Source organism: Pseudopipra pipra, chromosome 2, assembly GCF_036250125.1.
Source record: "Pseudopipra pipra isolate bDixPip1 chromosome 2, bDixPip1.hap1, whole genome shotgun sequence".
Lineage (NCBI taxonomy): Eukaryota > Metazoa > Chordata > Aves > Passeriformes > Pipridae > Pseudopipra > Pseudopipra pipra.
In genome coordinates, this window is record NC_087550.1 from 30,741,760 (window position 1) to 30,767,717 (window position 25,958).

Below are 25,958 nucleotides of genomic sequence, written 5' to 3' on the forward strand. Positions count from 1 at the left end.
GGCAACCTGCTTGTTTTCCAAACAGTCTTGCTTCTCACTGTGGAAAATCCGATGGAAAAATCAAGGTCATTGGCTGAACTTCTACAACACAGTCTGCTTCTAAGCAGAGGTGTACTCCTGCCAAAGTAGCTGAGCCCTGGTCCCCTCCAGCTGGGTGGTCATGGCTGAACAATGACCAAAGTCCTGAAGGGTTTGTGGCCAGAAATCATAGAATAGTTTGGGTTTGAAGGGACCTCAAAAATCATCTCATTCCAACACCCCTGCCATGGGCAGGCACACCTTTCACTAGACCAGATTGCTAAAAGCCCTGTCCAACCTGGCCTTGAAGACTTCCAGGGATGGGGCAGCCCCAGCTTCTCTGGGTAACTTGTGCCAGTGCCTCACCAGCCTCACTGGGAAGAATTTCTTGTTAATATCTAATCTAAACATTCCCTCTGTTAGTCTGAAGCCTATCACTACATGCCCTTTCAAAAGTCCCTCTCCAGCTCTCTTGTAGCCCTCTTTAGGTACTGGGATGTGCTTTAAGGTCTCCCCAGGGCCTTCTCTTCTCCTGAACAACTCCAACTCTCTCAGTGTGTCTCCATAACAGACGTGCTACCCATCCCTGGAAGTATTCAAGGTTAGGTTGGACAGGGCTTGGAGCAACCTGGTCTAGTGGAAGGTGTTCCTGCCCATGGCAGAGGGGTTGTAATTAGATGATCTTGTATTGATGGAGAGGCATGAACATAATGCTCACAGGCCATTATGGTCGGCAATATGTCAAATTTATTATTTAAATCAGTTAACTTTTATACAGTTTAGTTTGTTTGGGGCACATGCTTACAACAAGATGTTTGGATAGCTCAGTCTGTGCACGTATCTCATGTCTCCAGTTCATTGGACCTGATGTTCTGTCCACGCGATCTGAAATCATCCTTGGCATAGAAACCTCTTTCTAATTAATCTGCTTTTAGGGTTTTACTAAATTTGCAGGTGTTTCATTATCTTCAGTTTCTCAAGGTTTTCTTTCTATAAACATATTATGTTCTCAAACCTTATAATTAGACACACAGCTAACAAGTATAAACATCACATATTTTCACACAGTCTATAAGTATAAACAATACACGTTTGTCACTTCCATGGCAAGCAAGGCCTACAGAGTGCAGGAAAAATTGTTCAGAGAAATCTCTCTGTTCCGGCGACAATCTTGAAGGTCCCTTCCAACCCAAACCATTGTGTGATTCTATGAAGTACTCACATAGGAGATCAGATCAAAGTGGTACAGGAAAGATGTTAGAGTAAGTCCAGCTCTTCTCTAGTTATGCCCTACTGAGAAAAATGATGCTCTCATTGCTGTGGGACTAGGGACCTCGGCCCCTTTTCCCACACTTGTATCACCTGGTGTCACTCCTAAGGTGAATGATTCAAGGAGGATTCAGGATAGAGAAGAGTAAACACCTAAGAAGTCACATGCTGCCAGAGCTTCATTTGTGATACCTGAGTTACCATCTATAGATATAATCACAGATTCCTGTGATTTCCTCTGCTGATTTAGCTCGCTGGATTTTCAGAGAAAGGCCAATCTCAGCATCTCTCTGGGCCATGACTTCATTCCTCTTCAAGCAAGCTTCTTGCTGTTTGACTTTCATATTGCTTAATAGCAGACAGCCCATTAAAGAGCTGCTTGATTTGTGGCTGTGCAGAAGTAAGCGCTTGTACAGACAATTAAGGGGAGAATTTAATGGTATGGATTTCCCAGCAGAGTTATCAATTAGTGCGAGCTGTTTGTCAGCCGGTCGCGGTGCAGATCACAGCGGGGGCATCCCGAACGGTGGCCGATGCATTCAGCAAGGCAAAGGGTGGCTTTCATCAGGGCTTATGGTTTCCACCTTGCATTTTATGCAGAAACAGGGAAAAAATGGATCTTTCAGTAGAGATGTCTCTTCTGGCCAGGCATTGCTGTCATTAAATACCTGGCTGCCCTGATTGCGCTGTTCCACTGTGATGGTTATGCAGTAAGCTACAAGGTGTAGATCTCTTGGCTCCCAGTGACCCCAGGTTATACCTACCCAGTTTACTAACTGAATTTCTTACCTTAGGTGGTCATAGCATTGCTTAAGTTGGCAAAGTTCTCTAAGGCCACTGAGCCCAACGATTAACCCAGCACTGCCAACCCACCACTAAACCCTGTCCCTAGTAGTGCACAGTAGAGGAGAATGGGAAGGGAGGAAAGGCCTGATTTTAGGGAGCTCTTATACTAGGAGGAAAAGGATACTTACTACGAGGCCTAACAGCTGCAAGAGGATGCTGATGAAGTTCAAAGGGGAAATGAAATACAAGTATTAACAGAAGGGATATGCAGCTCCTGAACTGTCTGCCAAGAGAGGTGGTAAAATCTCAAGGCTGTCTGCATGAGTGACCAAAGTATCTCAGGTGCCCTCTGAGACCTACCTCGCTGCTGAGCACCTCCCCAGCGTCTGCCCAAGGCTTTTTGTTGCTGAGTTCACCCCTGAGACAAGGAAGTGGGAACTCTCTGGCCCATGCTTTGTGGGGCTCCACAGGATCTTGCTGAACATCACAATGTTGCCTTTCAATAGCCTCAACTTCTCCATCATAGTCAAGGACATCAATTTGCCTTCTGCCAAAAAACAAGAGGAGTTGCTATAGTTTGCCTTTTAGTTACAACTGCTGGTCCTTCGGTCACGATGACCCCCATAAATAAAAGAGCTAATTAACGCCCTTCTCCTCCCACCAGTGATTGTCTATGACCTCTAATGACCTTGCTTAATTTAACTCTCTCAACCAGCTATTTTTGACAGGGAATAATTTAACATCCTTGTGACCCCAGTCTTGCGTCTCTCCTGCCAACTGGCTCTGCAGTTTAAATGAACAGCAATAAATAAATACATATCTGCAGAGGGACCTAAATGACTCCCATTACTGGAGCATCTGAAGGCCTGCTTAAATAAATCAAGCGAGTAGGAGATTATGCTGCAATCATGTGGAGAGGGAAAGGAGAGAATACATTACTGGTATTCCAGAGGCTGCAACTCGGGGGCGAACAACTTTGCAGAATTCAGAACAATGAGGTTTAATTCAAGTGCAGATGGATGACCAGAGGCTCATTTTGTGGTATCTTCAAAGAGGAGCAGAAGACTGCAACTCAATGGGATCACCAGTGCTTAAAACTCTCACCAAGCAGCTCCTGCCTTGGGGAGGGGGCTGTTGGAGGTTGTTCCCTGCATCTCCATGCCATGAAAGTGAGGGTATGGGCACCAGCTGCCCACCTACAGTCATTGTCTCATTTTTATCCCCCACATATGCCCTCAGGAGGGGAGAGCTGCCCTCATAGGAGTAGGGATGTCAGGAGTGGGCACTTCTTCAACTCCCAGTGCTTTGGGCAGGCAGGTAATCACCTTGAACCACCCCAGGACCAAACCTCAGCTTGGGGGTCCCCTTCATGAGTAAGAACAACAAATATTCTGGGGAGGGAAGAAAACCTCACCAAGTGATCTGCTTTGAAATCCCAGAATGAATAATAAAATTCTATTTGTTGGAGGAAGCACCAGCTGCAATTTTTCTCCTCCACTTTGCCTTTTACCTTATTCCTACTTATTTTTGGGTTCTGGTTTTAAAGCATCACTATTTCTTCTTTCCCCCTCCACAGCCCTTGTGCCAGCCCTGTCACCATGGCCTCATTTGCATCATGCTGAGGAGCAAGGAAGCGTTGTTATAAATCGTATTTACATAATTTTCCTTCCCCTGCTGAGGCTGAAATCGAAAATGCAACTAAGTTAATCAGCAAGATCTAGGCCTGCCACGAGCACAGGCTGGGGCTCCACGTCCCTTTGGGGCCGTAGGAATGTCTGGGGACCCACTCACTGCCTTAATTCAGCAGTGAGGAGCTTTTCCCTAACGTTTTCCCTAATGCTTTCCAGCCTATTAAGAAAATAAAAGCCAGGATTCTGCTGCTGATTTGTCTCAAGGGTGAGTCCATTTTCTCTTTTTTTTCCTTTTTCCTCCTTTTAATTCCTTCATCTGGCACTGCACAGCATCACCCATCACCCCTGTGGGTGACAAACTCCCCTCTGTGCCCATCTGCCCCATGTCTCCAGCAGTGAGATGTTCCCCCTTAGCAGCTTTAGGGTAAAATAGGTGAAACAGTTCAGTAGGAAATTACCTATTTTCCTCCATCGCTGTTAAAGCAAGCCCACAGTGCCTAACTGGGCAGGAGGTATCTGTACTGGTGAGAGGAATGATGGATGATCATAGTAATTAATTAACACTGATGGAGTGTCTCTCAATTTAAACACATCGCAAATCAAAACAGACTCTACACTCTCCATCTCCTCACAGGGAGCAGAAGCAGCACCATCCATCCCTGCTCTAGTCTGCATGACAGCTGGATTTAGGGCTATTAATAAAAGATTTTGGAGTTGAAGACCTGTTTAGAGTTTACTCTTCCCCCTTCCAAATCTTCAGAGACTGAGGGTTTGTCTTTTATTTTTTTTTTTGTGAGGGGACAGAAAAGAAGTGTATGAAACACCTGGTTTTGAGCAGCCCCAAGATCCATGGGGGAGAGGGGAAAACAAACAAGGAGAAGGAGAACATTAGAAAACAGCTTTTGCTGCCAAAGGAAGCCTTCGAGGAACTACAGATTTTTGGCTTTCCTATTCCTGTAACTAATAAATGAATTAAAATAATCGTAACACAAATATTGCATGAATTGAATAAGTAATGAAATTATAAAATTAACAGGAAAATACTAAGAAGCTTAATATGGAAAGTCCAGGAGGGTTTCAGATAATGAGAAACTGGAGGAAAAGCCTGGTCCTAGAGGACATGATTTGTGGTGACCACGTACAGCTGCAGGTGACACCTTGATGGGAACAAGAGCCTGTGCCAGGCCAACGCTGCTCCAGGCACAGCCTCCTTTCTAATTTTATCACCAAAATTTCACTGCATTACCACAAATACGACAAGCAGATGTCCTTAAGCGTTCACTCTGTCGCTGGCAGGCAGCAGCTAAACCTTAGGACTCTTTCTTTTGTTGTCTGAAAGAGTCTGGGCACTATGATTTTGAACAGTTTATTCCTGTCATTTCTGAATGTTTTCTTTAATTGTCCTTCCCTTGCCATCTATTTTTGGCTTGATTTATGATAAACCATGAATAGTACCAATAAAGCTTGTGTGTCAAGTCAGCACATCAGATCAGAGCTGCCCCTGACAGAGGGTCTGTAAAACCTCACTGGCTCCTTCCTGCCAAGGGGTATGCACTTTTCTGGGGGTCATGTTTGGTTTTCCTCTCCTGAATGTGTATTTGTGAGCTGGGAAAGCACGTTTTCCACCAGTCTGGCCACCTTGGCCCCATTGCCTGCCCCATGATGCCCATTGCACATCGACCTCTGTGGATGTGGAGCTGGGCCAAGGACATGTCCAGCCTTTGGACCCCCCCTTTTCCCCTTCCCAGTGCCTCACTCCTCCCTCTTACAAAAGAGAAAAGGGGATTAACTTTGGTCTTGGGCAGGAAAACAGATCTCCTTCAACCCCTGTGATCATGCCCCACACCATTCCTTACTGGGGGATGTCCCCTTTGCACCCAAATCCTGCAACCCTTGATGACTCTCCCCTGCATCCTCCATGGGTTATGTCCCAATGCCCCCCAGCTGCCTGGTGTCTTCATGGCCCAGCTGATGCAGTGCATGGTGCTCCAGTTTGCCCAGTTCCAACTCCCAGTGCAAGGTCCCAGGCAGAGCCAGTGGGGCCTTGTCCTATTAATGAGTGCCAAGGCAATGCTGGTCCACATGCCAGTGTCTGGGAGGTCCCAGTGGCTAGTGCCAGTGTCCAGGTGTGCAGGTGCTCATCCCAGTTCCAGTTCCCAGCTGGTGGTGCTGGTGCCAGGTCAGCCCCTGTTCCCCATTCCCCTTCTCTATCCAGGTGGTGCCAGGCCCTGTTCCCACTGATGGGCCCATTTCCCAGGTGATCCCAGGTCTTAGTGCCTGGACAATGTTGGACCCACATCCCGGTTTCCAGCAGTACACCAGACTGGGTCGCAGCTCCTGGACCGGCGCCAGCCAGTGCCATTCCCATTTCACACTATCGGGTGGTGCCAGTCCCCATTCCCAGTAGTGACTCCAGCTTTCAGCAGTGGGAAGCGTCGGTTTCCGGTCCCGGTTCGCATTCCCGGAGTCGGTTCCTGGTGCCAGTTCCCGGTTCCATTCCCGGTTCCCAGTGCTGGTTCCCATTCCTGGTGCCGGTTCCCGATCCCGCTCCCGGTTCCCATCCCCGTTCCCAGTTCTCCTTTCAGGTTCCATTCCGAGCCTCAGTTCCCAGTCCTGTTCCCTATTCCAAGTCCCCAGCGCCGGCTCCCATTCCCACTCCCGTTCCCTGCCGGCGCGGTCCCGGGCGCAGGCGCGGCGGCGATCCCTGCCCGCCCCGTCGGGGCGGTGCTTGCGGGAAGCGAAGCGCTGCGGGAGCGGCGCGCCCGGAGCGGCGGCACCGGCACGGGCAGCGGGCACCGGCACCAGCCCCGGACAGGTAAGGCGACCCCCGGCCCCGGGAGGGGGGGGCTCATCCCTGCGCCCCCACCGCTGCTCCATCCTCGGGGGCGGCTCCGCGCCCCGTCCGGAGGTCCCGCCTCGTCCTCGGGGGATGCTCGGAGCACCTGTGGCTTTGGGAACCGGGGTTCAGCTGCATTCCGGGGAGGGGAGAGGAGGGGGGAGTGTGTGTGTGTATGTGTGCATGTATGTGTATAAGATTTCGGGGGGGGGGGAAGCCTATAGCAAGCACCCTCCTCCCCCCCCGTGCGGAGCACGCTGCTCCCCTTGCTTTCAGCAAGCGCTGGTGTTTGGGGGTCGTGGAAGTCGGGGTGCTTGGGGCTGGTGCGTTTGAAAGTTGCACCCCGGATGGTTCAAAACCTCGCAGCAGCTCCCAGACATGCTTGTTTCTGCTGGTGAAACCAAGCTCGACTGAAACTTTGAGCAGCGAGGCCTCAGCACTGGCTAGAGAGCAGGACTTCTGCACTGGGAAAAAATCCTGGGGTTTCATATTGTTCTTTGTTCCATTTTTTTGGGACAAATCCAAAGTCTTATGGAAAGTTAAGGCAAGAGAGAGCTCCTGCCCCTGCCAGCTCACTGCTGGGGTCCAGGAGACTGATGGCTTTTGGGCTTTCCAAGCAGAGATATAAATCCAGATTTCCCATATCTCAGGGGTGGGAGGCACCACCTCTTTCTCCCTGCCCTGAAAAACTTATTTTTGACCTGAGACACCAGCCTGATGCTTTCTAGTGGAGGGTGTCCCATTGGAAATGTCTCTGGTCTTCTATCACTCACATTCCAGTCTAGTCACTGCCAGGTGAGCATAGGCTGCTCGCTCGGCTCTGGAGATCAACCCTTGTGTGTTGCTTGGGTTTATTACCAGTTATTTGTTACCAATTACCATTACATTTCTGCCTGGATGCTGCATTAGCTCTGAGCTTGGTGAGTAGTGCAACCACGGCAAATGGAGCTGGAAGCAGAGCAGTGAGAGTCGTGGAGGATGATCTTAAATCCTGAGCTGCTTTTCTTGCTGCATCCAGCAAGGACCATGCTGCAGGCTTTCCCCAGGGTGCCTTTCCTCTCCATCCCATCTCACATCTTAAAGGGCCTCGATTCTCTGGCCAGGGTCAGCCTGGATTTCAAGTGTGCTGAACTGGTGTTATACTGGAGTGAAGGCAACATGGGGTCCCTGCAGCTGCATCTCTGACCCCACACTCTGCATGCAGGTGGTGGGTAGCTCAAGAAAGGTGCAGAGAGCCTGGCTGGGTGTGCTGCTCAAGGTAACAGTGAATTGAGGAGGGACAAACTTATGGATACAGGCGAGAACAGGTATCACCTGTTGGGAGCATCCTTGGGGTAGCAAGGACCAGGGAGGGGGAAAAGCAGCAGAGTCAGGCATGGATGGAGGCACAGAGCCTGATCCAGGTGCTCACAACTTAGCTCCTGCTTGGTGCAACATCTTGCTACAGGCACATGTGTCCTGGTGTGATCTATTTCCCTCTGCCCTTACCGGAACCTCAGCTGCCTCCTATTATTTAAAGTAATTCTTTAATGTGAATCACCTGGGGCTCAGCTCCAGAGCATGAGCCAGGCAGCAGAGTTGTAAAACCCAAGGCAGACTGAGGGATGCTCTTTGAGACCTACCACCCCTGGAAGCAGGATGTGAGATCCAAACTCCCCCTGCAATGGGTGTGTTTGTACAGATGCTGCTCTGTGCAAGGAGGCTGGTGCTTGCCAGCAGCCATGCACCAGAATTGGGTGGGAAAAACTTTCTCGTTGGCAGCAGAGTTAAGGATCAAGGCACAAGTGAAAGGAAAAGCAGGTTTTGAGGAAGGCAGCAGGACTTGCTGTAGCAGGCCTTGCTCAGAGTAGAAATCAAGGCCCTTTGTCATGTCCTAAGGACACGGTGGGTGACACGCAGAAGGAATAATCCCATCTGCAAAGCCATGACATATAAAACAGGGGCAAAGTGTCATGACCAAGGCACTCAGGAGGTTTGTGATGGAGTCAAGTCCACCCTGCTTTCTGCCACCAGCACCCCCGTCCTTGCATGAAATGACTTTATGTGAGGCTTTGACATGGCCACAAACCCAGGAAAGTCCCACCTTGGCTGGTGTGTTCTCCACAGCATAGTCTGTTCAAGGGAGTTCTTTTAGCTTGTGATGAACAACTGCTGTGGGCATCCTCAAGCCCCTGGGGTGGAGGAAGATGGAAACCCAGGGCTGTTACTGAAAGGGACTGAAGGGGACTCTCATTTTTAGGGAAAGGAGATACTCCAGGCCTTCTTTACCTGGACATGCCAGGGCTTTACACAGTGCTTGTGGGAGTATGTCAGTGGGGAAGACTTTTGCTGGGGGGGCGGCTGGGGGAGGTGACAAAGGGCACTGCTGGACAGATTAAGCCCACGCAGCAGAGCTTAAATCTTCTTAAAGCCTTTAAGGGAGGATCTGAGTTCATTCTCACTATTCATGCTGAGATTCGCCTGCAAAGCCAAACTGAGAGGCACCATTCCTAGGAGGTGGACAAGATGCTCAGCCAGAGGGAAACGGCTGACCTCAAGAATGAGTTGCAGGGTGTGGGGGTGTCCCCTAGGACATATATCAGCCGATACAGTGGGGCACTGTATGCCTGGGCTTTGTGCTATGTTTGGAGATTGAATCATATTGGGATGGTCGAGACTGGAGGTTTGAGGCTGTTTTGGTCCTGGATGCCCCTGGGAGCATTGCAGAAAGGCAATGGGAAACAGGGAAAGGGTATTTGTGGGATGAGGGTACGGAAGAGTTAACGTGGAAGGACCAGGCTCTGAGATCTGGTGCTTGAGAGGGATTAACTCAGCCTGGAGCAGGTGCAGGGAAAAGGGCTCTGAGGCTGCTCAGAGGGATGGAGAGCTATTATATGAGGCTGTTTCGCTGGGCTTTTTTAAAGGCAGAGAGGGGCTGTACTTGCTGTCAAGTAAATGCATCCAAGGGGTGAACTTCAGGGAGGTAGAAGAGTTATTTGAACTGAGGGACAGTGTTGGTGTTGGGTTGTGAATTTATTCAGTTTAGATTGGAAGGCTTATCTAGAGGCTCCACAGCTGAATCACATCAGAGGATGGTAGGAGAGTGTGAATTAGGGCACATAACCCCTCTTACAAGGTGCTTGACCATGATATAAGGAGGATTTAAGGTTTGTTGGTGTAGGAGGCCAGGACTCTGTAGTCAAGACACCCTGTCCAGGTGTCTCCTTTGGGAAGGGCTGTGTTAGCCAAGCAGATCTCACCATCTTGATGTGGGACGAGACCAGACATGAAACAGATGAAGCCCAGCAATGTCACAGAGATAATTTTTCATCTTTGATTATGCCTCAAAAAGAAAAAAAATTCATCTTCCCCCTTCCCTGGTTGCTGCACGGATTAATAACAAAGCATCCATGCTTTAAAGAAAGCTTTGGCTCTGATCCCAAGAGGAGATTTAAACAGTGTTCATTCTGGGGTATGATGATACAAAGAATGGGTACATCCTCTAAATCTGCTCATGCTTGTGCATTAATTATTGGATATTTTTGGCTGGTCCAGAAATGCCAAGATTCCTCTCCTAATTCTTTCTCCAAGCAGGGCAGCAGCAGGTTAATACAGGAAAGGAAGAGGATGCAGCTGTGCCTTGAGGGTTGGGATCAGGCACTCTCTCTCCTCCTCCTCACTAGTTTCTAGAGGTGTCAACTGCTTTCTCTGCAGATGTCCAGAGGTGAAAGCCTCTTCAGCCCATAGAGAGGTATCTGTCATCCTTTGTTCGTGCTGTGGTGATAGGGGGAACACTCGGGTAGCATATATTTACTTATGTCTTCATGCCTTCACCTTCACCTGTTCTTTTGAACAGCTGTGGAGCACAAAGACTCAACAACAGGCTTGCACTGACCTGCTTCGGACCAGACTGTGCTCCTCCATCTCCTGGCCCCGCGGGCAGTGTCACGGATGGGGAATGAGGTGCAGTGATTACTCCGGCTCTGCTCACTTCCAGTTGATTACCCAGGGAGAAAGGGCCAGGCTCTGGGCACTGCAGAAAATGGACAGAGACCCAGTGGCTTCATGGAAGCTACGTTTTTCACCGGTCGAGCATCTGTCTGGCTGCAGCATTAACCCTTAACCTGCCCTGAGCTCTCCCCTTCACATTGTGGAGTCTTTTCATCTCTAGCTTATTCCTACTAAATTGTCTTGCACTGTAGAAGGCACCCTAATTCTGGTGACTTGATAGGGGGATAACTTCTTGATGTCATGGGGAAATAGGAATTGTTGCCATTGAGTTTTTCACCGTCTCTGGGAAAAAGTCCTTTCTACTCTACACTCTGTGGCCAGGGAGACTTTACAGCTTTTGATTTTCTGCATGATGCATTAGTTTTCAGCCAATATTGCAGATCCTCATGCTTTGGGGATCCTCCTGGGCTGGAGATGTGACAGATGATACCCCTGCAAAGCCGTCCTGGGAACCCGCGGGGTTTGCAGCATCTAGGTCAGAGACTGGCTCCTTTGGGCCTGATCCAGCCCTTCAGAGGGGCTGAACTGAGCTCCTCAGCCCCTGCCTGCAGCTTTTTTGTCCCAGTTCAATAACACTTTGATGCATTTTATCTTAAAATACTCTTCTGGCAGAAAAAAAGCTCTCCCTGCCCCTTGATTTGCCCTTGTGCAAAAATGACCAGTTTTAGTCCTTCCACCATCCATCTGATTATCATCACTGTTTCCTCCTGTCCTGTGACTTCAATCTGTTGAGAATGAAGGTTAAAGGCAAAGGGAACTATAAAGCATCCCAACCACTTTAACCCTGCCCCATGTTGGGAGGCTGAAAACCTTAAATGGGGAGCTCTGAAATGATGCATGGGAGGACGGCTCCTTCTCCTCACCATGCAGGGACTTTATCAGCTTATTGGGGCCCCCAACAGAAGAGAGACATGGACATGTTGGAATGACACCAAAAGAGGGATGAAGATGCTTAGAGGGCTGGAGAACCTCTGCTGTGGAGACAGGCTGAGAGAGTTGAGATTGTTCAGCTTGGAGAAGAGAAGGCTCCAAGAAGACCTTAAAGCCTCTTCCAGTACATAAAGGGGCTACGAGTTGAAACTTTTTACAAAGGCAAGGAGAGGTAGGACAAGGGGGAATGTCTTCAAACTGACAGAGGGCAGGTTTAAATTAGATGTTCAGAAGAAATTCTTCCCTGTGAGGGTGGTGAGGCACTGGAACAGATTGCTCCAAGAAGCTATGGCTGCCCAATCCTTGCAAGTGTTAGGTCATGTTGGATGGGGCTTTGAGCAGCCTGGTCTAGTGGAAGGTATCTCATGGAAGAGGGGTTGGAATTAGATAATCTTTAAGTCTCTTCCAACCCAAACCATTCTATGATTCTATGAAATTGTCTCCTTGGCTGGTTGCAGCTCATCCTCAGGTGAGGAAGGCTGCAGCCCTGGTTCATTCCACCAAGGTTTATCCTGTAATCTGGCCCTAACTGCGCAAACAAGGTTGCAGCAGCCCAGGCCAGGGTTGTGCTTTTACCATCAGGGAAAGGGACATGGAATATTGTTTTCTGTGTAGCTACAGCATGACAGGCAGCAGGTCTTTGATCTCCAGGTGAAAAGGGCATGGCTCCAGTTCTACTCCTGTTTGGCCTTTCATTAAACCATGATGCATTTCCCCCACTGTGTTTTTGTGGTCGTTGTTGGTTTTTTTTGTTACATCTCCAAATAATCCATAGAGTGATTTCCCTAAGTGGCAAAACATATCCCTCCCTTGCAGCAAGCACCTTCTGTCCCAGCTTACATCATATTTTGACTTAGCTTCCCTGACTCCATGGTGCAGGACTCAGGTGGCTCTTGTTGACTCCATGCCTTCACAGCCCATCCTGAGCTGTTCCACTATTGCCTCCAGTCCCCAATAGAGAAGAAGGATGCATGTCTGCTTGCTGCTCAGAGTTTGGGGTTGGTTTGTTTTATTTTTTCAAGGCACACCCTGGTAATCAAGAACTTTTTATGAAGTGTTTGCAGACTTGCTGCTCCCAAAGCCTTGAAGAGCTGGTCCTACCAGTTGTCTGAACATGTGTAAATACTGTGAGGATTGCCTAGGGGTGATTAAGGGGGGTGATTTCTCTGCTGAGCAAAAGGGAAGCCTTGAAATTATAAAAGCTGCAGCTACAAACTCTGCTTTTTCAGAGCTAGGTGACCACTGCTGCGTGAACACAGGATGGGGATGGGGATGAGGATGGGGATAGGGATGGTGGCCACTGGCTGCTTGCCCAGCAAGTATTGCCTTTGGCTTCATGGCAGGTCTTCATGCGGGAGCAGGAGAGCAGTGATTTATTACATCTAACACGGGGCTGTGTCAGGTTCCTGTCCCATGCAGGGAAGTGAAACTCTTCCCTATGTCACAGGGTACGTCTTATATGTACCCTGAGACTCGCTGCTTCAGCTCAGAGGGTGTCTAAAGAGATACAGAACGAGGACTTCCAGCAGGATAAAGTCTTGGAGAGGAGGCAGGAGCTTAATTCCCCATCCCAGAGCCCTGTGCTCAGCCCACCATCTCCTGCTTGCTGTTCACTGTGCGGTAGTAACATGGCCAGAGCCACCTCCTGCCAACAAGACAGTCCCCACTCCAGCTTTGTGCAGAGAATCCAGGCACGCATCAGAGCAGTGATGGGCATTTTTGTTCAAGTGAGAGCATGGATGGAAGATCCAGCTGCTAGCCATGGTTGCAGGAGCAAGCACCAGCCATCCTGGGCTGCAACAAAGCAATAGATCTTCAAAAGAGGAGGAATCCTCATCTGAAAGGTGGAAGGCCGTGGAAGAGAGGGGTTGAACTAGATGATCTTTAAGGTCTCTTCCAACCCAAACCATTCCATGATCTGAAAGAAATTTGAGCTGGGTGGATGGCTGCTTTTTATCTCTGATGGTGGTTTCTGTGATCCCGGCCTCGGGGGAATGTCCCTTAGGGGGATGTCCCTGGGCAGCCTCAGGAGGGTGAGTGCCAGAGGGCAGTAAATGCTCTCAGAGGAGCAGGGATTTTTGGATTTTGCCCCCAAACATAAGCTTGGAGTTGCAGCATGAGGGGCAAGGGTTTGGTCTCACTGTTCATGGTTGTGACTTGGTAATGAGTTAGTTTCACCTGGGGAACCTCCCTGAGGGACACAGATTGGGATGTTAATGAAGGGCTAGCAAAGATCAGGGTTGTCTTCTGGGTTACCAAAGGAAGGGCCTCAGAAGACCATGTGGAGCCCGTGGGTGCAGAGGTCCAACCTTTCCCTCTGGACTGCATGGAACAGATGCATCCTGATGGCTTGTCCTGTTACAGAAGTTCTGGGAAGCAAAAGCAAACAAAGGTGGGTGCTCCACCAGAATGTGATGCCCCCCACCCACCTAAGGTGATGTTGTGTTGGTACATGGAGACTTTGTATGCTTTCTGGAGGTCACTGTCCCTTGTAAAACAGATAAATCATAGAATCACAGAATGGTTTGGTTTGGAAGTGACCTTAAAGATCATCTCGTTCCAATCCCCTGCCATGGACAGGGACACCTTCCAGTACACCAGGTTGCTCAAAGCCCCATCCAACCTGGCCTTGAACACTTCCGGGATGGGGCATCCACAACTTCTCTGGGCAACTTGTTTCAGTGCCTCACTGCCCTCATGGGGCGAATTTCTTCCTAATTTCTGACCTAAACCTAAATCCCTCCTAGAGTATTTCTGCTATGCATGAAGAGGTAAAAGCCACCTAAGAGAGCTCAGATTAAGGCAGTGGGAACTTAGGTTCAGACCTTTCAACTTGGCAAGAGTCAAGTGAATCCAGTAACAAGGATTTCTAAGAAATCTCACAAATTTGAGGTGGTCCAATATAACTAAGAGAGGCTTCCCTCTTCAGAAGCACTAGCACCATCACTTGCTACAAGCCTTTAACTATAACTTTTGTACTCCTGATGCTTTAGATAGTTACAGAAAGAAAAACTTATTAAAGACAGTGAGAGAAAAGGAGGTAAAATTAAAAAAAAAAAAAAAGCAGATATTGCTGGGCCATCCCAAAGGTTTTGCAGACAAGAGAATGCTCTTATCAGTCAGCACCCACATCTGCTCTGGTTATTAGCTGTTGTGGCTATGGAATTTATAGGAAAGAGGCTTGTGAGGGGCTTAAGGGCCTATCAAAGAGCAAACTGAACATGGAGGACCCAAGCTGGAAAAGGACAAGGAGCAGAGTGCCTTGGTGCTTCTATTCAGGTTTGGGTCAGGTAAAGAGAAAATACTAAAATGGTTTATTAGCCAAAGCTGGGAGTCTTGGCAAAGGTTTGAATCCTGACTTGGGGCTAGGAGCTGTAGGGTTGGGACAAAGCCCATTGTCAGAGGCAATGGGGTACCCTCATCAGCTGAAATTGCAGAGGGTGTTTGGATCCCGCTTGGTTTTGAGTGGAACAGGTCAAGGAATACATTTCTGGTATGGCCAGGAGCCTCTCAAGAGGAGACCTGAAGGACTTGGTTGTACCTCCAGGCCTCCGAGGGGACAGTTTTGGACTCTGCCTGCAGGAAGGGGTGAAGGTGAGGGAGAGAGAAGAAACCCATAGCCTTGTGAACAGTGTTATAGAATCACAAAATGGTTTGGGTTGGAAGGGTCCTTGAAGACCTTGTGATTCCAACCCCCCTGCCATGGGCAAGGACACCATCCATTAGACCAGCTTGCTTGCCTTGAACACGTCCAGGGATGGGGCATGTTATGATGTGAACAGGCCTGAAACTACAGGAGGGATGCTCTGGATCAGCCAGAGGGACAAACATCAGAACTAGCCTGGGAGGGATGATCTTGCAGGATCCAGCTGCCTCCACTGGCTCTCCTACAGAGTAGCTGCAGCCCTGTTATCTCTGCTGCTCCTCCTGCACTGGTCTCTGTGCATGTTTTGAAGTTCAATTGCTTTAATCATCCCAGAGGCTGTGGAAGCTATTGAAGGCAGAGCATCTGCATGGAGACATGCTGCATTTTATCTGCACTACTGATGAGTTTTCTGAATGAATTTTCCACTTACCCAGCCTCTTAAATAAGCACCTCTTTGACCCATAATGTCCAAGAAAAATGCTCTCCTGGCTACCTCAAGCAATGCCCTGTGACTCTTCTGTCCTTCCCTCTGTCCACCTCAAGAAGGTACAAGTCTGCCTTTAGACCATAATTTTTTTTCCCACTTGGCAAGAAAACCAGTCTTGAGTATATTTGTGTGATGTAAGGCTTCCAGTGGAGTCAGTGTGACCAGATTTAAAAGTAGCTGGTCTAGATGTTCAGTTAGAAACACTGAATAAATAATAAAAATACATACTCAGTCTACTTCTGCAAAGATAACATCCTTTCTTCTCCTTCTACCCCCTTTGCTCCTTTCCCTCCTTTCCCCCCTTTTCCACAATGGTGATCAAAATGGATGCTGAGAAGGGCACAGCACCTCTGTAACATCATGATGTGGGTGGTCTGTGTTCAGTGTGATCCTCATGTCAGATAACAGCCCTCAGGGTAAGCAAGAGCCATGTGGCTGGATGACCACAGATGGAGGTGGCTTAATTCTGCATTTGTGAGTCTGCTCTTCCTAGGTTGTATTTTTCCGATGCCTGAAAGCCTGCTCTGTGTGAGCAATTTCATGTGCTGGAGAAGGTTTCTGCCTTCTCTAACACAAAGGGGTTTTTTTGGAGGCTCCATGGCTCCTAAGTGAGCTTGAGAGTGCTTTGTTGTTGCTGGTGCTCTCTGCTGCTCCTTATAATTATTAACCAGGGTCACGATGTGCTGGGGCATGAGGGGTTACTGAAGTGGTGGCTGTCTCCAGGGACTGGGCATTGGCAAAGCCCTTTAATTCACCTTTTGTTGCTTGCCCTGCAACTCCTGCTGATCTCCAAGGGTTTTTAACCCTGCTGTGACTTGGGGAACAAGCCTAACATAACACAACCAGTAAGGCTGGCTTAGAGATCAAACAGCATGTGGGGGTACCCAAAACTGAGGTTCTCTGTTCTCCCCAAACCATGAGTGGATTGGGATGAGTTTTACCCAGAGTGGTGAATATTTTCAGCATCTCTCTACTTTTTCTCAGCCAGTGCTGACTTCCTGATGACTTGTTACCGCCTTCCTCTTTCCACTGTTTCTGGGTACATCTTTCTGCCACCATGTTTTGCTGTTGTTCTACCCCTTTTCCTGCGATTGCTGTGTCCCTCCAGCCTCTTTCATTTGCCAGTCCAGTGGGAGATAGTGCTGCTAGCTTTGCTTTGAGCTTATTACTCCTGCCTCTGCCAGGATACCTTCAGGCATCTGTCCTGGTCCCATCTGACCATAACGTCTGAACAGAAGGGCCAGTCAGGCTGCTACCATAAGCCCAATTTGTGTCCAAAGGTCTTGCCAGGCAGAGCTCACCACCAAGGAAGGGTTATGAGACTGTTCACAGTGTGGGGGCTGCCTTTTCTTCTGGCAGCTCCAACATCTGACTGTGTTTGCAAAGGGTGACTCATATCTGCATGGAATGAGGAACTCCAGAGCCAAAGGCCTCTGTCCCAGTGTGAGTTATCCAAGCAGAAAGGTAGCTCCTGGTCATCACAGCCAGCTGGCTCCTGCAGGAAATGGGTATTAAAGGATGCCCAGACCTTCCTGTTAACCCTGGCCTTCCCAGGAAAAAACATATCTGAATGCTACACTGCATGCAAACCTGCTGGCTGGCTATGCCTCTCCCCATGCTGTCAGCTTGCTGTAAAGCAACAAAGGAACAATGTTCTGGAGAAAAAAAAAAAAAAAAACCACAGAGGAAATAAAGCAAGTATGATAAAAATTACTGTGCACTGCTGGAAACAGCCTCCAAATATGAGATCTTATCATCAGTTGATTTTGTGCAGATGTTGCCAGCCAGGCTCATTTTGGTGATGTGGAGTCACTTGCAGTATCTTTCTCTTAGAAGGCGTGACCCTGTCCTTTCCCTGGCCGTGCTGCTAATGCACTTTTTAATGAAAGATTACTTTTTTGTTTCATAGAACCATAGAATGGTTTGGGCTGGAAGTAACTTTAAGACCATCTAGTTCCAGCCACCCTGCCACAGGAAGGGATACCTTTGAGTAGGCTAGCTTGCTCAAAGCCCCATCCAGCCTGGCCTTGAACACTTCCAGGGAGGCGACAGCCGCAACTTCTCCAGGTAACCTGTGCCAGTGCCTCACCACCCTCACAAGGCAGAATTTCTTTCTAATACCTAATCTAAATCTACTCTCAGTTTAAAGCCATTCCCCATTGTCCTATCACTACAAGCCCTTGTCAAAAGGACTTTTTTTTAGTTGTTTTTTTTCAGTAATAGCCAGCTGTTTAGCGATACCTTCCTTTGTAGGTCCTGCAGTGCTTTGCAGAAGGGACCAGGATCACTGAAGAGGGTGTTTTTTCCTGCTCCATAGAGGAGCAGGATTCATCAGGGGACATTTGTTGTACTTATGTGCTTGCAAAAAGCCATGTCGATGCAGAGGGTTTACTTGCTCAGAACAAACAGCCCCTAACCCCATCATTTTTGAGGCTAATTCCACTACCCTGAGTTTCCAGTTTCCGAGGGGAGACAGCTTGTCCCCATGTGTGCTTATGCAAGATTAACCCTCTGGCTGAAAGGTGCCGTGTTCAGGTATCCTGATTTGGATGCCATCTGTGCTGCAGCAAATCACTAATCAAAATCAGAACTTGAATAAATATAATTGAGAGTAAAAATGATCATTTCACTTTTAGCTTAGCGGAGTTTTTAGCTCTTAAATGAGAACAGAGGTATGACCCAATGAAGGGATTGAGATAAAGGCCAGAAGGGGACATTTAGCCTTCTGTTCTTCAACAGTTTTGTTTCAGTGCAAATATTCAATAATTTGAATTTTGGATAAAGAATCTCCTCTGGAAAGATGTCCGACTGAGCTCAGAAGCATCTGGAGATGAGCTACCTATAATTTCCCACAGGAATTAGCTTCCCTGGTTAACCTCAGTCAATTTGATAAGAAATGATATCTTGTTTTCTAATTTCCATCAGTGTGGCTTCAGCTTCCACTCATTGTGGACACTGCAAATGCAGGATGCTGCACTGTGCTGCTGGCTCTGGGCCACAGCACTTGGAGTCCGAAGCAAAGCTATAGTACATGTACAGCTGGGAGTGGGAAAGGGCTTTGGGAACGCAGCTCAGACCTGCTGTGGATGATGTGCTGCTGGTCCTGATGTCACTTTGTAGCTCTTGAGAGTGGTGAGGCACTGGCACAGGTTGCCCAGAGAAGCTGTAGCAGGGGCATTGGAACTAGATGATCTTGAAGGTCCCTTCCAACCTAAACCATTCTATGATTCTAAGATGACTTAAGGCTTTTTTTGTTCATTGTTGGCATAGAGATGTTGGCTAAGAGGTGTGGAGTGCTTATCTTCAGTTTAGACAGTGAGTGATGGTTCAGCTGCTTCTTTCCTGGGTCCCGGAGAAAAGGTGTATAAAGCTCTTCTTGCATTAATAGTGTTTCCTCTCCTGAGCTGGACTGTTGTGTTGGTTGGTAGAAGGATAACCCTGGTGTTACCCCATGTCTGTCAATAGAAACACCCAAAGAGGCTGGAAAAAGTTATTAAAGTAACATTTTTAGAAAATGCCTGGCTGCTCTGAACACCCCACTATTGAGCTGCAGGGTTGTAGGTTGCCCCCATAATACTGCACCTTGTTGAGGATTGGGCAACCACGTGCCTGGTTCCTGCTTCATCTTCTCCTTGGCTGACTCGATGCCTTTGCAATGTGATATCAAAGCTGTCTCCTGTTTAGTGACAACCTAGCTGGAGAACAAGGGCAGCAGATTCTGTCCTCTAAGAACAAGTGTTTTGTCTGACCTAGAGGCAGACAGCTATAGGATCTACAAGCAAGGAGCCATTTGCTCCTGGCAGGGGTGCAGCCTTGCAGTAACACAAGTGTGGTGAGCCCATGCCAGCTACCAGTGGTAAAGGAGCCTCTGAGCTGGAAGGGAAGGAGAGGAAGAGTTTTGTGACAGAGGAAGGAAGAGCCTTTCAGCAAGTATGTTGTCCTGGTCAATGCAAGCACTTTCAATCCTTCTCCCTGTTGCAGCGCTTAGAGCCCTGGTTGTTCTGCAGCTGGCAGAAGCGGGAACACCTGGATGATACTGGAGGTGAAAAGGGAAATCCACAACACCCCTGAGTCATGTCTGGCTCAGTCTTCCAACAAAATAATTTCCTCTTTAACTGCTTCATGGTAGGACTGAGGTTTGGATCAGACCATTGTTTCCAAAAATTCAGCTCTGCTAAGAGTGGTGAGTGCAGATTCCCCTCCGTGCTGACATACAAACATGTGCATGTGCAAGTGTAGGGTTGTTAATTCAAACCAAGTGTAAAAATGCCCAGTTCTTGTGCCCCTGGAGCATCTGATCTTGGTGCAAGAAGGCAAGAAAGTAAAGAGTAATTAGTCAGCCCTTGGGCATTTTAATGTGGCAGAGCTGACATTCTAGTAAGCATGAAATGCTGCAAATTAGGGAGAGTAATGAATTTTAACACTGCCCTAAGAACATTCTCCCCACACCTTCCTATAATTATTTTGCAAGGTAGTTTTATTGTTGTTTGTTTTGTTTTTTTTTTTAATTATCCTGAACAGTATCCCTTTGCCTTCTGCTTGGCATTCCCTTTGCAACTTAAATCCATCTACACACCATCATGTGAGAGCAGCCCTGCAGTGAGGACAGATGGCTGGTGAGGCAACAGTTGCTGTGGGGTGGGATAGCAGGGCAGAATTCGGGCAAATTTGGGCACCAGAAGAGCTGGAACTCCTTGGCTGAGATGACCACGGTCTTGTTCTCATAGGGATGGATGCTGCTGAGGGTGTCTTGTAAAAGTCAGTGTTGCAAGGATCACTGGAAAGCACAGCTCCAAGCTGCAGGGTGTAGCAGTAATTTTATGAATGAGTAGCCAAGTGTCAGCCCTTGGCCATGGTACAGGCTGCAGAGCAGCATCCAGCATCTCCTACATCAAACCCAAAACTCCTGCCTTAACTTGAGCATGGCTTTCACAAAGGCACCAGACCTCTCTCCTCCCCTCCTTTCCAGGCTCACTTCCTACATCTCACTGGTTCTTTCTGCTCAACTTCCCACAAGCTGCTTTAGCAACTGATCCTCAGTAGCAGAGACCAGTGGAGCAGCAAACAAGGGGATCATTTTGGGTTCACTTAAGCTCTGAGTGATAAGCACTTGTGCTGGTAATCAGGCTGATAAATGCTGTCGATTAAATCCTGTGTTTTACTCTTCAGCTTTGCAGAAGTGATGTGGTTTTGTCTCTCCCAGAGGAGAGAAGCCTGGCTGGGTGGGTGATGCTCTTGGAGCACTGCTGTGATCAGAATGAGCATTAGTTTAGCTCTCAAATACCTACTTTTCTTCAGCTAATCCTAGTGATTCATTAACAAAGGATCAATTTAGGGATGCTGGCATCCTAAATTGATGCCCAACTGTATGTGATTATATAATCCCTGGGATTTTGACTCTTTACAAATTAGCTGCTTCCAATTAGCCATTATCACAACTTCATTATCCCACTACAAGTGATAATACCACAATAAGAATGTGGTTTCTATATGTCTCACTAGGAATAATGAGAGATCAGCTTGCTGGATGCATCCACCCACTGGATGGGGCACCCTGAGTTTTACTATGTTGGAGACTACAGTTGGGATTATGTCATTTAGGGACATGGTTTAGTGGTGGACTTGGCAGGGCTGGGTTAACAAGTGGACTAGATACCTTAAAGGTCTCTTCCAACCTAAACAATTCTGTAATTCTACGGTTATGTGGCACATAAATTCCCATTTCTTTAGGAAGCCATACTAGATGTTTCCAGACTAAGGTCACTAGTGGTCAACATTTGAAAGAGAACGTCCCATTTTGGGGATAGGTAAGGATTGTACATGGCTGTTATAAATACAGAGAAAGTTTAGGGAAGGAGCTTTGGAAAAAGTCTGTAGTCGAGTAGAGGGACAATGCAGAACTCCCCTTTTCCTTGTGCCTGCCATGGGGACAAGGTGACTCGCACTGCGGGATGCAGAGATGAGGACCTGAGGGCTGACACCTAGTGCCCAAAGAGCAGAGGTGGTGGAGCAGCGATGGAGAGGTGCTGCTCTCTCTCTGGGGGACATTTGGGCAGTGGTTTCCTGCTGTCATGTGGATTGCTAAATTCGTGTCTCTGCCCTGGAAGCAAGGCACTTGTCAAGAAAGAATAATTAATCCAGAGACACGTGGTGCTCTGCTAGGAGGCCTTTTTTTAATTAAAATCAGATCTGATAAAGTCTACTGAGAAATTTGTGTCTCTGACAAAATTATGAAACACACGTCTGTGATTCGAGGCTGTGTGGTGGGGGAGCTCCGGGTAGGGCTCAGCCCCCATAAACCTGTGCACACCCATCTTACAGGGGGTGTCTTTTCCTCCTTGGCCTCTGAGAGCTGTGTTTTTCCCGAAAGAGTTACAAATTCACCAAAAAGAAGGACACCAGTTAACATCTACTACTATGCCTGTGTTGGTGGTATTTGGCCAACTTGGGGGACATTATCTCAGTTGGTTAGAACATAGTGGTGATTAAATATCAGGGTCATGGCTTTGATCCCCATATGGGCCATTCTGTTAAGAGGTGGACTCGATGATCCATGTGGGTCCCTTCCAACTCAGAATATTCTGTGATTCTGCGAGAAATGGTAGTCCCATGTCCAGGGTGTCAGCAAGGTACATTTGGGCTTAGAGGTGGTTGTCTTCACCCACAGTGTCTTGGTCCTGCCACTCAGATGCTTCAGAAAAGGACAGAGTGTTCCTGGTCAGACCCTCCCCATCTCATTCCTGCTCTGCCTGTCCTCCAGAGCTAGTGGGGAAGAATGTTTTCCTCGGTGAAGCCATACGAGAACCAGCGCTACGCCTCCCTGAAGAAGGAGTGTCAGCGGCGGAAGCAGCTCTTTGAGGACCCACTTTTCCCTGCCAATGACGACTCGCTCTTCTACAAGTCAAGGATTCAGGGCATCCAGTGGAAGCGACCAAAAGTAAGTGCATCCATCCCCTTGCCCCTCAACGCTGCTTTCTACCACCTCTGCTCTCAGGCATTCCTAAAAATGCACCGTGCATCCTTCGCCAAGGCATCAAGCCCCAGTCAGCATTTCTCCCCAGCTGGGTTTGTTTGCCCAGACCTGATATTGTGAGCCTCTGGGGTGCCAGAGAGACCTGCTGAACTCAGGTCCAGGCTTTTCTGCCCACAGTGAGGTCAAAGAGCAAAGGAGGCTTCTCGGTGACTCAGTTGCCACATGCATAAACCAGAGAGATGGTTTGCAGCCAGGTTGGTATCGGGTACTCCTGTGAAGGCTGGTGGGTCCAGCAAGACAAAGTGTTATCTCTGAATCACAGAATGATTTGCGTTGAAAGGTATCTTAAAAATCATCTGGTTCAAACCCTCCTGCCATGGGCAGGGATACCTTCCATTAGAATACTCTTGGTGGTCCATTTGGAAAGACAAAAGAAGATAAGCTTTGGGTAGGTGAGGTGGTTTGGGGGTCTTTGGGGAAGTGGGTGGTCATACCCATCCTTCCACTCATGTTCAAAACCCACATCCTCTGGAAAAAGCACTCTGCATCTCCTCCGTGCTGCTGTATCTATCATGGAGGCAGGTTGTGGAGGCTGGGGCTAACATTGCCAGTCCCTTTTCTGCTATCCTCAGTGCCTGCCCAAAGGATGCACATCAGGACTTAAGGGCACTGTGGGGAATTTGTATGTCCTGGTATGTCATTCTCCTTGGGGTTGACGATGAGACCAGTGCTCTGACTGCCATGAAGTACAAAGAATCACAGGGAGCAACAATAACTGGTTGGGGAGTGGCAGTAGCCCAGCATCTAACACATCTGGGTTTCCTTCCTTGCCTGTGGGGAGAAGCAGCCCTCTGCCCAGCCCATGCTGTTCCGCACACAGCTCGGTGGCATTTCAGCATTGTAGGGTTGCCTGAGCTGCCGTCATCATCTTCGCCCCCGCTGACAGCCTGGAAAATCAGCTGGCCTTCAGCAAGACAGAGCTGTGTCTGTCTGAGCCAGGGCAGTCTTGGGGGGGTGTGAACAGAAAGGCTTTGTGTGAAGGGAGGGATGGAGCTGAACTGACTCTTTCTATGTGGCCAGAGGGGCTGAGCCCCCCAGCATCCCACTGGGCTCCTTGTGGAAGGAGATCTCACTTCCCTCTGCTCTGCTTTTGGCTCTTCCGCACCAGCTCTGCCTGGTCACGGAGTTTGTGGAAAGCCCTGTGTGTGTTTTAGTTTATTCCCCTTGTCTGCTGCAGGAGAAAGATGCTCTGTGCACAGCTGTCTTCTGAAGTCAGGGCCCACCACGTTTTGCTCTCACTGTGAGGGGCATGAACATGCCTTCCACATCCCATTTACACAGCAGACAGGTGATGCCTGAGAATTTCTAAATAATTTTCTCTGGGACTAAAAGGTAAGGATGTATTTGTGACATGAATTGGTTTACATTCAGGGACATATACATTAATTCACTCCTATGTGTAATGACAGATGGTTGGATCCAGTTGTAGAGGGTCAAACTTTGCTTGTCTTCTGCTGAGCATCTCAGAGCTTTTCTTTATCTGCTTTTCTGGCTCTCATCTCACTTGTAGCTCTTGGTCTTCAGTCAGGTATCATCCTTTGCTGCCTTGCTCTGTAGAGCATGAGGTCTTTCCAAGAAAGCTTTCTGGACCTTATGTTCTTTACCTGTAAGGTGTCGTGCTCACCTAGTCCAAACCCATCCCTGCTGAAGCACAGAATGAATTCAAGCTTCTTGCAACCACCCAGCTCTGCAGTTTCATAGGATCATAGAACAGTTTGGGTAGGAAAGGACCGTTAAAGTTAAAGCAATCAGCAGAGGATGGTTGAGCAGGGGCTCTTTCTGGCATGGGCTGGCAGTGGGAACAGAGGGTGGAAGTGGGTCCCACATGCCAGCAAGGTCCTGTGTGCATAACTAGACATGTAGGTGATCCCTGTTTTGCTGCCTCTGCACCAGACAAAGGGAACTTTGCCAACAATTTTGGCACCAGAAGGCATACATGCTGAGCAGTAGCAGACTCACTGATGATGCTCTTTGGTAGGATTGTTTGATCAGACCTGTCCAGCTGTCTTGACCACAAAATCACCATTAAAAAAAAAAAGAAATTGAGTTCACACCTGCTCTGTTTACTGCTGAAGTTTCCCAGAAGCCTCTTTCTCTAAAGTGTTTCTCCAGGTTCTTTCTCTCAACTTTTCATCTCAGCAAAAGTAACTGAATTTCACAGGAGAACTGCTTTCTGCCAGCCAGACAATGCAAAGTGACATTTTTAGTTGTTGGACCCAATTGTACCTGAATTCATACTGGTTCTCTAAGGGAGAGAGCCCAGAAAAAAGTCCCAGCATCTTCTGCAGGAAAGCAAAAATAGTACCTCTGGGTATCAGAAGTCTTGATATCTCACCAATTTTCTGTCTGCAAGAAAGCTGGGAAGCACCATCAGCTTTTCCAATTTAATGCAGGATTCAGTAGGGTCCAAAATGTCCATGAAGTTCAAATCAACTGTTCTGCTTGTGTGCTAAGGGCACAATGCAGTTATTAAACTACACTAAGTCCCTACAGCATCTGCTTTCTATTACAACCAGCAAATCTTCCCTTAGGCAATCACGGTAAATTCTTGTTCAGAAAAAAACAAGCAGTGATACTCCCTGCATTTGGCACACACAGTTTTGGGGATTTCCTGACCCAGAAATGGAGTCTCCAGTCCCAGGGAGACTGTCTGCAGGGAGAGGGTGGTGTGTACACACTTCTATCTCTCAAGGCCATGGCCATAGCTTGTTTTGGAGAGTTTCAGCACAAACTGTCTGCTAAAACATAAGAGCTCATCGTGTCTCTGGCTTTGCTGTGAGAAAAGAGTGGGTGGAGAGTGGAAATAAAAGCTGTCAGCTATTAAAAACAACCACTTGCTTTCTTGGAAAAGTTGTCACTTGTGATCTGTGGAAAGAAGTGAGACATAGGTGATAAGTTTTGCCCAGAGAAGTTGTGGATGCCCCATCCCTGGAAGTGTTCAAGGCCAGGCTGGATGGGGCTTTGAACAACCTGGTCTACTGGAAGGTGTCCCTGCCTACAGCAGGGACATTGGAACTAGATGTTCTTTAAGATCCTTTCCAACCCAAACCATTCTATGATTTTTCAGGCTTCCATGTGAAAAGTAACTGTAGTGAACTCACTGGGGTGCTGGGAATGTGCTTTGGCATAGGCAGGATCTCATTTCCATATACTTACATGGCACTAGTATGGATCTAAACAGTCCATCCCTTGTGTATGCATCCCTTTCTTCCCAACCATCCTTCCCTCATCCTTTCTGCTCCTCCATGTACTCCCAAAGCCTGAGGCTGCTTTGGTGAAAAAAACCCAATAAACCAAAAAAACTCCCTATCTCTTCAGTGCTCTTCCTTTTG

The 25,958-nt window shown here is 48.1% G+C and overlaps 1 protein-coding gene across 1 annotated transcript in view; it reads left to right on the plus strand.

Moving 5' to 3' along the window:
- The first annotated feature begins 6,428 nt into the window (after positions 1–6,428).
- The window catches only part of CAPN5 (calpain 5), a 56,157-nt gene continuing 36,627 nt past the window's right edge, over positions 6,429–25,958 (plus strand). Inside the window, exons 1-2 of the mRNA XM_064644836.1 lie at positions 6,429–6,519; positions 22,354–22,530. Of these exons, the coding sequence (XP_064500906.1) occupies positions 22,369–22,530 (162 nt within the window). The 5' untranslated portion in view covers positions 6,429–6,519; positions 22,354–22,368. The remainder of the gene's footprint in view (positions 6,520–22,353; positions 22,531–25,958) is intronic.